Source organism: Scheffersomyces stipitis, chromosome 3 (genome assembly GCF_000209165.1).
Source record: "Scheffersomyces stipitis CBS 6054 chromosome 3, complete sequence".
NCBI classification, from domain to species: Eukaryota; Fungi; Ascomycota; class Pichiomycetes; order Serinales; family Debaryomycetaceae; genus Scheffersomyces; species Scheffersomyces stipitis.
This window is the reverse complement of record NC_009043.1, coordinates 443,855-457,616: the sequence shown is the minus strand read 5'-3', so window position 1 is coordinate 457,616 and position 13,762 is coordinate 443,855. Positions and strand designations below refer to the sequence as shown.

The 13,762-nt window shown below is 41.5% G+C and overlaps 8 protein-coding genes across 8 annotated transcripts; 6 read left to right on the top strand and 2 right to left on the bottom strand. All coding sequences in view use genetic code 12, as the record gives it.

The window, feature by feature from the left end:
* Positions 1–826: 826 nt before the first annotated feature.
* Positions 827–2,470, top strand: FRK26.2 (6-phosphofructo-2-kinase; the record flags this gene model as incomplete). Its single annotated transcript, XM_001383684.1, has 1 exon — positions 827–2,470. The coding sequence occupies one exon, from the start codon at positions 827–829 to the stop codon at positions 2,468–2,470; it is 1,644 nt and encodes a 547-aa protein (XP_001383721.2).
* Positions 2,471–2,802: 332 nt separating this feature from the next.
* Positions 2,803–3,138, top strand: PICST_30592 (predicted protein; the record flags this gene model as incomplete). Its single annotated transcript, XM_001383683.1, has 1 exon — positions 2,803–3,138. The coding sequence occupies one exon, from the start codon at positions 2,803–2,805 to the stop codon at positions 3,136–3,138; it is 336 nt and encodes a 111-aa protein (XP_001383720.2).
* A 286-nt stretch (positions 3,139–3,424) lies between these two features.
* On the bottom strand, positions 3,425–3,781 carry PICST_30591 (prefoldin subunit 1, component of a chaperone; the record flags this gene model as incomplete). Its single annotated transcript, XM_001383328.1, has 1 exon — positions 3,425–3,781. The coding sequence occupies one exon, from the start codon at positions 3,779–3,781 to the stop codon at positions 3,425–3,427; it is 357 nt and encodes a 118-aa protein (XP_001383365.1).
* Positions 3,782–4,251: 470 nt separating this feature from the next.
* ATP12 (F1-ATP synthase assembly protein) lies at positions 4,252–5,220 on the top strand (the record flags this gene model as incomplete). The annotated part of the gene is given in 3 exon segments (XM_001383682.1): positions 4,252–4,792; positions 4,811–5,034; positions 5,080–5,220. Coding segments are annotated over 3 exon segments (906 nt in total), but the record flags the coding sequence as incomplete, so codon positions are not given.
* A 1,010-nt stretch (positions 5,221–6,230) lies between these two features.
* On the top strand, positions 6,231–7,991 carry PSY2 (Platinum sensitivity protein; the record flags this gene model as incomplete). Its single annotated transcript, XM_001383681.1, has 2 exons — positions 6,231–7,189; positions 7,253–7,991. Coding segments are annotated over 2 exons (1,698 nt in total), but the record flags the coding sequence as incomplete, so codon positions are not given.
* A 1,507-nt stretch (positions 7,992–9,498) lies between these two features.
* On the top strand, positions 9,499–10,365 carry PICST_57591 (predicted protein; the record flags this gene model as incomplete). The annotated part of the gene is made up of 1 exon (XM_001383680.1): positions 9,499–10,365. One exon carries the CDS (start codon positions 9,499–9,501, stop codon positions 10,363–10,365), a length of 867 nt encoding a protein of 288 aa, XP_001383717.1.
* A 742-nt stretch (positions 10,366–11,107) lies between these two features.
* On the top strand, positions 11,108–12,214 carry GCS1 (Zn finger-containing GTPase- Activating Protein for ARF; the record flags this gene model as incomplete). The annotated part of the gene is made up of 1 exon (XM_001383679.1): positions 11,108–12,214. One exon carries the CDS (start codon positions 11,108–11,110, stop codon positions 12,212–12,214), a length of 1,107 nt encoding a protein of 368 aa, XP_001383716.2.
* Positions 12,215–12,477: 263 nt separating this feature from the next.
* On the bottom strand, positions 12,478–13,170 carry PICST_57488 (predicted protein; the record flags this gene model as incomplete). Its single annotated transcript, XM_001383327.1, has 1 exon — positions 12,478–13,170. The coding sequence occupies one exon, from the start codon at positions 13,168–13,170 to the stop codon at positions 12,478–12,480; it is 693 nt and encodes a 230-aa protein (XP_001383364.2).
* Positions 13,171–13,762: the final 592 nt, after the last annotated feature.

The following is a 13,762-nucleotide window of genomic DNA, read 5'->3' as shown; positions in this document are numbered from 1 at the left end:
AAAGCTGACCCTGGAAAAATAGCCTTGTAATTATTACTGGCAGACTATGGAAGATTTGTATCATTAATCTTCTTTGTTGGATACTGCTTCAGAAAAGGCACCTACAGTAGATAGTACGATTGCCAATCCTGACATTGCTTTCCTAGTTCATATCTATTCATGCAACATTAAATTGGTTACTCCAGATTTCCAATAGTCTCATTTAAATACATTTTGGTGAAGACAATTTGTCGAGACAAAACTCAACTGCTTAACTCTGTAGCCAGTGAATATAGTCCTTAGTTCTGGTGACAGGTCCAGGAAGTGTAGTTGGCCAAGTATACTTAGCTAGTGTTTGTGGGATTCATCATACTGTAACCACACGAAAACTAAAAATGAAAACTCAATTGAGATTAGGAAAATTAGTATCTACAAGACTCTACAATATCCGTATTAATGTTCTTTGTGTATCTACTCTTTCAATTATTAGAAATGGTTACACTTTACTTCCTAGTCCTTCCAGTCTATCACCAATTCTACTAACTACTCGCTTAACCCCGTTCTGGTTCCCACACACTGCTCACTCTGGGGAAGGTTATCATCCAGGAGACAGCTGATTATAACTGTTCTCCAGAAAAAGATATCTCTTTTAGTGTTTTTCAGAATTTGTGATTGGTATCCTTCATACTAATTCATTCTTGTTACTTTTTGATATATCCTTCACATCGTACCACACTGACTTCTATCGTCCATTTTATCTGAGTATCGAATCCATTTTTTTGCTGAATTTCTAAACGTTATCTCACTAAATTATAGCACCGATCTCCTAAATATCGATTTCGTAATCATGTCTGATAACGCTATCCATTCTGACGACGAGAGCGAGCTCTTCAACGGGTTTGGCTCTGCGCCCATTTCTCGAACGGCTTCGCAGCGAAGAACCACCAAGAGATGGTCATTCCACAACAACGACAAACCCAACTTGGTCGACATGGACTCCGACATCGCCCAGCTTCACCGTCGACTCAGCGACATCACTGGCGAAGATGGTGTCCACAAAGATGCGCTGTCTTCAGTTATCGGTGGAGGCCAGTTGTACTCCACGGAGTCTGGCCGGTTGTTCCATGCCGGCAAGATCTGTATCGCTTTGGCAGGTTTGCCCGGCCGAGGCAAAACCCACTTGTCGGTATCGTTGACAAGATACTTAAGATGGCTTGGAGTCAAGACTCATTCGTTCCACTTGGGAAATTACCGTAGAGCCAGTGCCGAGGATGATGTGACGCATGATCTTTTTGTTCCGTCACCAAACAGCAAGCGTGCGAATGAAATCCGAAACAAGATTGTAGACGAGTGCCTCAACGACATGTTGAACTTCTTCAAAAACGACAAGGGTCAAGTGGCCATATACGATGCTGTCAACGCCTTGCCGGAGTACAGACTTGCGTTGCAGAAGAAATTCACTGATATGAACATCCAGGTGTTGTTCATCGAGAGCTTGGTCACAGACGATGCCATCATCATGAAGAACATGGAGGAGGCAGCACGTTCATCACCTGACTATGTCAACTGGGACTATGACAAGGCCTATAAGGACTACAGTGGGCGGATCAACGCTTTGGCGCCCTATTACCAGAATATGGGCGAGAAGGATGCGACATTGTCTTATATCAAGTTCATCAACTTTGGTGAGCGAATCGAGTTGCACAACTCGAATTACGGCTACTTGATCAATAAGGTTGTGTTCTACTTAATGAACTCACGAATCAAGCTGGGGTCGGTTTTCTTTGCTCGGTGCTACAAGAACCTGTTGGATTACACTAAGGATCCTCCATTGGACGATGCAGGAAAGAAGTACGCCTTCAACTTGACCAAGTCGTTGATCGAACACGTCAAGAAGAACGGCAGATCATACTTTCAAGACGAGGAAGACAAGGAAAACCCAGATCTAGCTCGTTTGAGACCAGCAGTTTTGAAACGGCAACTCTCCGTAGACGAAAGACAGCCTGCAGCTGGTGTAGACGGAATCGACCAGGACTCGCTTGTAGTATGGACTTCTGTGAAACAAAGAACTATTGAAACAACACAGTACTTCGCTGACAGAAATGTGAAAATCAGACACAGAATCCAATTGTCTCAAAAAAATCCTGGTGTAGTAGCAAATATGACCGAGGACGAAGTCCTGGCTAAGTATCCTGATGAATACGAACAGTATATCAAGGATCCTTATCACTACCGATTCTCGCGTGCTGAGTCCTACCACGACTTGGCCATCAAGATTGAGCCGTTGATCTTGGAAATGGAACGCATGAGCGGCGATATCTTGATCATCGCTGACGACACAATTCTCAAGGTCTTCTACGGTTACTTGATGTCTTGCATCTGCTACGATATACCTTACTTGAACTTCCCTACAGACGATATCATTGAGATCAAATTCAATGCTTACTCCAACACCGCTGAAAGGATCCCCATCAAGGACTACACTGCATGATGATTCTATGTATACATTAATCCTTTAAGTATGAATTCTATGTATATACGTTATTTATCTTTACTGATTTTGTAGATCTAACTGGCGTATACTACTTTCTGCGGATATGCCATAAACAATAGATAAATGAGACATTTCGTTAGTTTTGCACTTCCCTAGAGCTTTTATTTATTGTAGTTTCAAATTTATCTACTTAGTATCCAGTTTTTTGTCAAGATTTCTCCATATTTCTACAAATTTTGCAATCACTTCAAAAGGAATCACGTGACCACATACATATTTGACATTTTACTCTACCGAAGACATCAATCTTTCTCTTTACAACTACAGCGATGAGTTTGATTCCAACTGCTGTGTACTCGGCAGCAGACTTGGAGCAGCCACACGAGTTCCATCCTGGAGATGGAGATCATACGACAGACGGGCAGACTACGCAGATCTCCGAAGTTGTCATAAAAGCTGGAGGAGAAGACAGAGACAAGCCAAGTGAAGCCAGAGATACTCCCTTGGGACATTTAAGGGCTCAGTTGACAACTCTTCAGGATCAGATCAATGTTTTTCTTACTGAAAGAATGAAGCTGGAGAAGCTGGCCATAACTGGCAAAGAGGAGGATGATATTGAGAGACGAATTCTTGATGATGGTGTGGACGAAGATGAGGAAGATTAATGAATTGACTAACATATCAGCTAGCTGTCCGTGAAGTGATCGTGATGAGTTCAGTAAGACAGGAGATGATACGAGGATGGAATAAGATCCATGCGTACAGAATGCTATGAGATGTAGGAGTTGATAAATTGGCATAGCGTATTGCTACTACAATGAATCTTAGGACCAACGAGATGATCTAGTCTACGCTACTTTATCTCGTGCAAATGATGTAGTACATAGTCTTCTATTTCACCTACTAAGTAATATGCTCTTTCTTCTATTAATATATAGATCTATATTACAATTAAGGCTTCTTGCCCACGATTTGAGTCATGGTGTCCATTGTCTTCTCCAATGTAGTTTCCAAGTAGTTCTTCTTAATATTCAAGCTCTTCTTGGAGTCCAAAAACTCCTTTTCATCGTCCTGGATCTTCTTCTTGTAGTCATCCACGTCGATAGCTACAAATGCTTTGCCTACACCTTCCCATACATTCTCCTTGGGTTGACAATGCTTATTCAATAATCCGGTTGTGCTTTTGATCATGTTCAAGTTGGTGTCCACTCTTTCCATTTGGAGGTTCACCATGGACAACTCAGCTCTGGATTTGCTCAACTGGTTGTCCATCTCGATCAACATCTTCTGTAGGGCTTGTTGGTCCATTTTGACTGTTGTATGGTAGATATGTAAATTAGGTCAATGATTGCAGAATGGCTATTCAAAAATGTAGAGTGCTATGGATATAGTAGATAGCTATCGTAGATATGTATAGACCAATGATATTCTAAAGCAGTGGTTAGGAAAGTAGATATCACAATTACTGTTAAGAGTGTTTGCTTTCTACTGTTGAGGTTGTAGAGTTTCTGATCGTGGAAAAAATACTATATTCTCGATTTTTCACATTTTTCACGACTTCCATACATTTTCCAGATTTGCACCTACACTTTTTATTCTTCAGAAACCGCAAATAAGTCCACTAAAACATGCTCAGAGTAGCTTCTGCCAAAGTCCTGGCTACGGGCAGAGTAGTAGCCATGAAACCATTCATTCGTAGAAGTTCTGTTGGTGGATCTCAATTATTGAGATCCATTAGTAAGTACTCTACTTCCGGATCTGTGAAAGCTTTCATACCCCAGGCATCACTGTTGGGATTGGACAAGACAGTGGAAAACAACGCCAAGACCGATACAAACCGTTTGGCCAAGACGTTGACCAAGTTCTGGGAAAAGGTTGATACCCACTATGATGCTACGAAGGACTTGTACGAAGTTCAGTTGGACGGGAAGACATTGAAAACACCTTTGGGCTTCCCATTGGCATTGCCTTCTTCCAAGAAACAGCTTGCTTACTTGATCGCTAACGAATGGGCGAACTTACCAGACTTGAAAATCAAGACCAACATGATGCCTCTTACCTCGATAGCTGCTCGTTCTATTGACTTGATCAATATTCACGAAAAAGAAGCTGGTTCCGAGAAGAACGAGATGATAGCTAAGGTAGGCGACTTGGACGATATCAAGTTCAACATGTTGAGATACCTTGACACAGACACTTGTCTCATTTTCACTACCAGAGACGAATACAGAGGTACGTTGAGAAAGAGACAGGACGAGTTGTACCTTCCGTTGATTGCTGAGTTTGAGGACTTTTTCACAATTTTCGCTCACAATAAGGGTTTACTTCCAAGCGAAGAGGCTGAGATCAAGTTAGAGTATCTTGACTGTGAAACCGATGGAATAAGAGGAAACAAACAGAGCATCACTACTCAGAACGTAGTCTTGCAGTGGTTGCATCTCTTACCCATCTACGACTTGATAGCACTTGAAAAGGCCATCTTGACGTCCAAGTCATTCTTGTGTGGTGTGACATTGTTGAGGTCGAACGCTGCGCAATCGGACCCCAAATTGATGAAGGAAGTCTACCAGCTCAACAGAGACTATGTGGGCGACTACTACCACAAGACTGTAGAGGAAATCGTCGAGTTGGGCAACATGGAGACCATCTTCCAGACCCGCGAATGGGGTGAAGTCGAAGACACCCACGATGTCGACAAGGTCGACTGGTTGAGAAACTTGACCAGTGCAGCCTTGTTGTGCCATTAGCTTGTAAATAGAATAGAGCTTACTTAAATAGATTGCAATAAGCATACAAAGACCAGTTATGAAAATGTATTTAGTACCTTATAAGTGTTTACTAGTCACTGCTGCAGTTGATGCCCGTTTGTATCCATATATTCTTGTATCTACATAAATATCTACATAAATCTACAAAAGTCCATATCAACCTACAGCCCCAATGGCTTATCTATACAATTTATACCAGCGTTTCATATAAGTCTGTGTGTTTCAGTATACAAAAATGAATTCACGTCTGTTTTCTCCCTTCAGAGATCTATATATCTTCATGTCTACACTTCTATTGGTCTACACCCTGACTATGAGCCCGTCTAAGTAGGATGAATTCAATGTCGCACTGCTCGACTTCAAACTGAATATTCACCACAAAAGAATCTTCAAATTTCAGCCCTACCTACAACAACCAAATCAACACTCTCTGCTGTCTCCTTCCCACTCTTCGTTAGATCTTCAAATTCGCCGTCATCCTGTCTTCCCATCTTAGGCTTAGCATTCTGATCGCCCCGATATGTCAAGCGATCGCGGACAGGACGCGTTTTACCGATAGCTGTTAGAATATTTTTGCCCTGAGACTTATTCCTATACAGAACAGTGCGACATATTAATTCCATTATCTGTGGATTAATTATTGGCACAGTCTCAGTATATTCATCTATTCTCCATATCCGTCCTTTTCACTTCCATCCCGTTAGAGATTTCTTCTCGTGAAGCCTCACAGCTCATACACCTATTCTACAAAGTCTCATTCTCGTTCAAACCGTAGAGAAGTAGCACAAATATTCAATTCAAAGTGAGCACCAGACAGAAACTATCATAAAACATATTCATATATCCATACCATTATCCATTCCATACGGTTGCCGTAACCATAACCAAATCCGTATAAACAGAAGCAATACATAGATACGCTTCATACCACATCAATCTATACTGCTTGCATTATATTTACAATGGATACAGATCCCGTGAATCCTCCGGGATCCACACCGCGAAGAGTCAAAGTATACTTGCTTCAAGGTGAAGACTGGCTCGACAATGGAACAGGCTACTGCGTTGGTGAAATCGACAACGGCGCCCCTTATTTCCTCGTGAGAAACGAGTTAGACTCAGAGGACGTGATACTAAAGCTGTTTCTTGAAGGTAGCATACAGTACCAGAGACAACAGGAAACGCTTATAGTATGGACAGATCTCTCGGGCAAAGATCTAGCGCTTTCGTTCAAGGAAACCGAGGGATGTGCGGATCTCTGTGAATTCATCATCAAAGTCCAGCAGGAAAGCTTGTCTCCTAATATCTCCTTGTACTACGTGATTCCTAACATAACTGAGGGTGACGATATCACCGAACTCATCACAGGTCCCATTACATATCCAGAGGTGCCTAGCAATACAAATTTAGAGTCGATCCTAGAAATCATCAACCAGGGTTCCAACTCGCAGTTCACACGTACAAGCATTCTGAAATATATATTGGATAACGACTATTTCCATAAACTCGTGGATTCTTTCAATGCTGCTGAAAACGACAGGAACCTCATCAACCTCTACACTCTCAGCGAAATCATCAAGACTTTGATACTCTACAACGAGTCGTCGTTGATAGAAGAATTTCTACTGACAGAAGAAAACATTCTTGCACTAGCAGGCATCCTAGAGTACGACCCAGAATACCCTAACTTCAAGGCATGCCATAGAGACTCCTTGGATAACAAGTCGTTCAAGACCGTAATCCCCGTAGAAGACCTTAATATCTTCAAGAAGGACTTTCATCTCAACTTCTTGAAGGATGTAGTACTCGCACGCTTCTTAGACGACCAGACCTTCAATTTGATATCGACTCTTATCTACATGAATCAAGTGGAGATTATCAACTACTTGAAGGATCCGCTCATACTTGAGCAGCTCTTTAACATCTACGAAGACTACGAGATGATAAAGTATCCCAGGGCCAAGCTGGCAGAGAAGGAATCGCAATCGCATCACAATGAGAATCTCGCGAGAAAGAGAGATGGAGTAAGGATGTTGCACCAGTATGTGTTGATAGCCAAGTCGCTCCAGTCATACCAGAAACTGGAGTTCTTTAGTCTTTTGGTCAAGAGTGGACTCTTCAGAATGACAAGTTTTGCATTAAACGATTCAGATACTTCCATACGGGTATTGGGTACTGAATTGATCGTGATTATAATAGAACAAGACACTTCCATCGTGAATTCCATCGACAACGACGAAACCATAGACAACTCTGAGCCTCCAAACAACCACAGAATGGAGCCTACGGAAAATGAAGAGGAAACAAAGAGCTTGAAGCTAAAGCTTTCTGACGATATGACATTGATATCGATTTTGACCAGACTTTTGGTAGAGGACAAAAATCCAGGATTAAAGATTCAGGCGTTTGAAGCCTTGCGAATCCTTTTAGATTCCAACATAGCTTCAAACTCGAGTCCTGATATCGAGATTGACCAGCTCAAGAACGAGCTTCGCAGCCATAGCTCTAATGGCAACTCAGGTGACGACTTTCATGACATCAACACTAACAATTACTTCAAAGCATTCTATTCACAAGTGGCGCCTGAATTGTACAAGCGTCTCATAATTCTTGCATCCACGGAAGACTTCACTTCCAGCAATCCTGTCGTAGCCGCTATCACCGGCGACGAGTTATTATACCACCACTTATGTGATCTTATTTCCTTCTGTACTAAGGAACATGACGTTAGCATTTCTAGACCGTTTTTCCTTGAGCAGGATATACTCTTGGGTGTAGGGAAGCTAATAGCCATTAGCTGCAAGACGACGTTGAAGTTGAGTGCTATACGGTGTTTAAAAAATATCACCTTACTCAACGATAACTACTATACTCGGTACATTATTGACTCTAACATGTTGAGGTATTTCTTTGACTACTTTGAACTGATCGCCGAACAGAACAACATGGCCAATTCGACCTGTCTTGATTTTATTGAGACCATTGTCAAAAATTGCGATTCCACTGTCACCATCAAACGCTACAATTTCAAACTACTAGCCAACTACATCTACAGAGATTTCAAGGAATTCTGTGGCACGAAAATCAACCATGTCAATACGGGAAGGGAACTAATAGAACTAGTTGAGAATGGATTCTACGAAGACCACAGCCACAACAACAGTGCTACAGAAAATACGATCAAGAACGACGATCTCAGCTTTGGTTCCGATGACGAAATCTTGGACCGTCACAATGTTTCGACTCCTTTAAATGATGAGGATGATACGATAGAAGAAGATCAAGAAACAAATTCAAATGCAATAAACTCTGGAAACACTGTCGATTCAATTGCTGCTAGCAAAGATATTGAATCAAGCAATGAAAATAGAGTAAATGATCTCTTTTCTGGGCCTGAGCTTAAGTCTTTGATCAATGCGGAGAAGAGACCTAGAGAAGACGACGATGATCCAGAAGATTGTCACCGAGTTTACTTGACTAAGAATGGTATATCCGACAAGAGTCCGGATGAATCCGATACGTCCGGTGGTGTGAATGGCGCAGGTGACGTGAAGTTATCGCCAAACGTAGTTTCCAATATTGCAAATACTAGCAAGAAGATCGCTTTGACATTGAGTGGTTCAGAAAGGAATAATGTTGTTTGATAGATATGACATATAGAAAGAAAAGTTAGCTAATACTAATGCTAAAGCTGATGATGATATTTACAAGAGTAGAATCTTAACAAGAACGAGAATGTGAAAAGTCTACAAGGGTTACGCGAGCAACCATCTGCGTAAATGAAAAGAGTTACGAGATCGATAAGAGCTTTGAAGAAGAACTTCCTCGGAAATTTTTCAGTTACAATTTATTTCCTCAAAGCCAATTTCCGTTAATTGATCCGTCATAATTTGCACAGTCAAAGTCTCGGTATCACCGTTCGGTACATCCACATTTTTTCACTCGCATTTCCCCAGATATCAAACTGTTCCTCGGATAATACCTAAAGAAACTTGTGGGGCAAGGGAATCTGCTGGTATGCACACGACGGTTTACACTTGTCAGCGGATATTCTTTTGGTATTTAACTCCACGATTCCCATCAATTCGCTAAATTGGCCTAGTACTGGGCAATATCAGCTGTTGAACTCGTTGATAATTGGTATTTATTTGATATCGACTATCGAGTTGACTTTAACGGAATTTTTGACAGTTTAGCCATCATTGTTCGCTCAAAGCTTGCTATTCTGTTCCATCTAATCAATTTTATAAGTGAAAAATGCCTAGTACTTTAGATCAGTCGTTTGTCACCAACTCGGTCTGGAAACCAGACATTTTCAAGGGTAAGGTAGTGTTTGTCACTGGCGGTGCAGGTACCATCTGTCGTGTTCAAGCCGAAGCATTGATCTTGTTGGGAGCCAATGCTGCTATAATTGGTAGAAACAAGGAAAAGACCGACAAGGCAGCCGCTGAACTCAGTCAATTGAGACCAGATGCCAAGGTCATATCGTGTATCGTAGATGTCAGAGAAGTCAGTCAGCTTGTTGAGGCTGCTGCGAAGACCGTGAGAGAGTTGGGCAGAATCGACTATGTTATCGCAGGAGCTGCTGGTAACTTCTTGTGCGACTTCAACCATTTATCTTCCAATGCCTTCAAGTCTGTGATAGCTATTGATTTGTTGGGCTCTTACAACACCATCAAGGCAACCTTCCCAGAATTGAGGAAGAACAAGGGTGCCATCATCTTTGTCAGTGCTACCTTGCACTACTACGGTGTGCCATTCCAGATCCACGTAGGTGCCGCTAAGGCTGGTGTTGATGCTCTTTCTAATGCATTGGCAGTGGAATTGGGACCTTTGGGTATTAGAAGCAACGTCATTGCTCCTGGTCCAATTGAAGGCACAGAAGGTCTCGAGAGATTGGTTAAGGACAGAGCAAAGACCATCAGCCAAGTTCCTTTGCAAAGACTAGGAACCACTAGAGACATTGCTGAAGCTACTGTCTACTTGTTTTCGCCAGCTGCTTCTTTTATCAACGGTACCGTAGCCGTTGTCGATGGTGCTTCATGGCAGACAGGTTCTGGTGTAGGCGATCTCTACCCAGTTACCATTAAGCATCAGAATGAGGATCCAGGCTCTAAGTTGTAGGATAGCTGCACATAACTATATTTATTGAACGAGTTTGGAAATAAGATGTAGAAAATATAGTCGGGCAACTCAGACCATGTCTTTTTGAGTACACTACTGTTTTGTCAAGAACGAACGGTACTTTTCTGTATCATTCTAGAGAAATTATATATGTGAAAACGAATGCAAGACTTCTTTCAAATATTTCAGAATTGCTGCGAAAGAAGTTAAAAAAAAGATAAGAAATTGCAACACTGTAGCATAATTTACAAAAGTTTCTTCCATAACCATTTTTCTTTCGCAACCAAACAGAATACCACAAGTAATGTCTAACCCAGTTTTTCAAAAATAGCCTCCATTTGTATGTATATGGTTTATCAGCATCTACCTACCATGTTATCTGAAGGTGGCTGGGGCCTCGCGTAGATCAGTGTGTGGTCGTGTGAAAAACGCGTGCTCACAATTTCCAATCAATCAGTTCCGCCGTTCCTGTTCTTTGTTAATGAGGGTGTGTTCTTTTTAGAATTTCTGGATCTGAAACCTTAGTTGAAACTACGCCGATTCATAGACAAGAATTACTACGAGTCTTCTCTAGAACGCGGAAAGCAGGCTGTCTCCTTCTTCCACAACTTTGCATTCGATACAATCTCCTACATTTTTCGAAACATTTGCGAGCTAAACATTTTTTCTCATCAGAAATTTCTCATCGAAATTCAGATCTCACTGAGGATTCATTATCTTTTGACTTCACAACAATCACAGAATGTCTATTGACCCAGAAACACGTAGAAAGTTGTTGCTTCTTCAGAAGAACGGCGACAACAAGAAGTGTGCCGACTGCGGTGCTCCTAACCCGCAATGGGCCTCTCCCAAGTTTGGTATCTTCATCTGTTTGGAATGTGCTGGTATCCACAGAGGCTTGGGTGTGCACATTTCGTTTGTCAGATCCATTACTATGGACCAGTTCAAGCCTGAAGAGACGTTGAGAATGGAAAAGGGCGGGAACGAAAAGATCAAGACCTACTTCACTGCTAACGGTGTCGACTTGACTTTACCAGCTAAGGCTAAGTACGACAACTACGTAGCAGAAGACTACAAGGAGTTGTTGACCTGTGAAATTGAAGGCAGGGAGTTCGTAGCCAAAGACCATTCCGGCAAGACTTTGCCCACTTTGGACAACCTTTCCACAAGTAACAACTCTTCTGCCAGCATAGCTCAGGAACAGATCAGTTCCAGTAGAAACACCCCTGTTTTGCAAGGGGAACAGAAGCAGAAGAATGAAGCGTATTTCGCACAATTGGGCTCCAAAAACGATCTGAGACCAGACCACTTACCTCCTTCTCAGGGTGGAAAGTATGGCGGTTTTGGAAATACTCCTGCTCCCAAGCCTGCTGCTGGAGGTTCTCTCGCAGGCTTTACTCTTGACAACTTGCAAGCCGATCCTCTTGGAACTTTTTCTAAGGGTTGGGGCTTGTTTTCGTCCACTGTGGCGAAGTCTGTCAACGAAGTGACCGAAACTGTCATTAAGCCAGGTATCTCGCAATTGCAAGAATCTGATATCACAAACGAAGCCAAAAGAGCCATGGCTCAATTCGGCCAGAAGATGCAAGAAACAGGCAAATACGGGTCCGAGACGTTTCAAACATTCACCACTGAGGTCAACGAAAGAGGCTTAAACAAAACTGTAGAAGACAAGTTCGGCAAGCTCTTCAACAACTTGTCAATTAACCAACAGGAAGAAAAGGTTCCTGCCGCATTTGGATTCTCCAAACCTCAGGAAAAGACTTCATTGGGCAGTGTTAGTGGTGGATCCAAATTCGGAGGTGCTGCTAGCAAACACGAAGATGACGACAAGTGGGATGACTTCTAGACTTTGATCTGTCGTTTGTATATATAATGCATGTACTGTTGTATTAATTCATATTTTTAATTCTTCGATAGCTTTTAATGAATACATCATAGTGAGATGAATAGAGAATTTATATCTATCTTTTGTATAGAACTATGTACCATTTATCATTTGTATACACACACACATATATATATATAACTTTTTATTACTTTGCTAGTAATCAATAGCTTGCACTGAATCAGAGCACGATTGACATGTATAGAAACTTGTCATGATCAGTATTACACCTTCTTGATAGAGCCTTTCGACTTGCTCCGCAAGAACGTATCGTATTCATCCCTGAACGTTTGGTAGCAGTGAAAATACGAATCTTTAATGTAGAAGTAGTTAACTATGGGCCACAGCAACACCCAATCAACTAGTCCTATATCTCTAGCAAAGGTGGTAGCTATGAAGTAAACCAACCCCAACAATGCACCAAGCATAACACCTACAACTACCTGCTGGACGGTGTGATACAACAAATACACTCTAGAAGAAGCAACTAAGATAGATGCAACTACAAGAAAGGCACAGCCTAGGAAACGCTGGTATCTCCTCAAATGCTTGACCTTAAAAAGGACTATGCAAATGAAGTACGCAGCAAAGTAGCCCATAAACTGTGAATGAGCCGAGGGCATACCATATCCCAAGCTAAAGGAGCCACTACCAAATTCCTTGTGAAAATCTGGTCTGGGCTGTTTAATAATTCTCTTGACGATCTTATTCAAGACTTCACCTACCAAATGGCCGCCTACCACAACTACAGGTTCTATCTCTCTTGTTATGAGAAACCACGAGGTATAGAACACCATCACGTAGATGGGAAGCAACGACAAGTGAACCGACAATATGGATATTATGTCGTTAGGGTCATACAAGACGTATGTATGATCAAACGGAATCGGATTGTAATCTGATGGAAAAGCGGACATGTTGAATAGTACAGCAAATGATTAGCCCAATGGAAAAAATCTAATGCAATAGACGAACTTTTTTTATACCTCTATTTACAGAAATAACAAAGTCAGAATCGGCAGATGAAGATAGGATGCCCCTGGAACGGAGATCGAGTGGAAAAAATTGAAATATGAATTTTATGTTGAACTTGAATACGTAGATTGCACCCAATTTCCTTTGATTCGGCTAGACTAACCGAAGGATGGCACTAAACAATGTTGCTTACAGCAAAACAAATAGGAAACCAACTGGAACAAAGGACACGCGCTAGGATTCCAGAAAGAATGTCAACGAAGCCACTAGCAAAGGAGATAAGTCAATCCATCTTTCAAAATAGTATTCGAGATAACATGATTTTGTTCCATTTTTTCAGTCGCGAATTTTCCAGCCAAAGAAAAATTTAGGAATCAAGCACGGTATTGAAGAGCAGACCTATTTCAAGCCAAAAAATTCAAAAGTAGTATATATTTCATGATTCTGAATGCTGACCAATTCATTTCAGAGCTTTTGGCTATAGATTTCAATTGAAGTCTAATAGAATATTCCATTTCAGTAATAATTAGATCC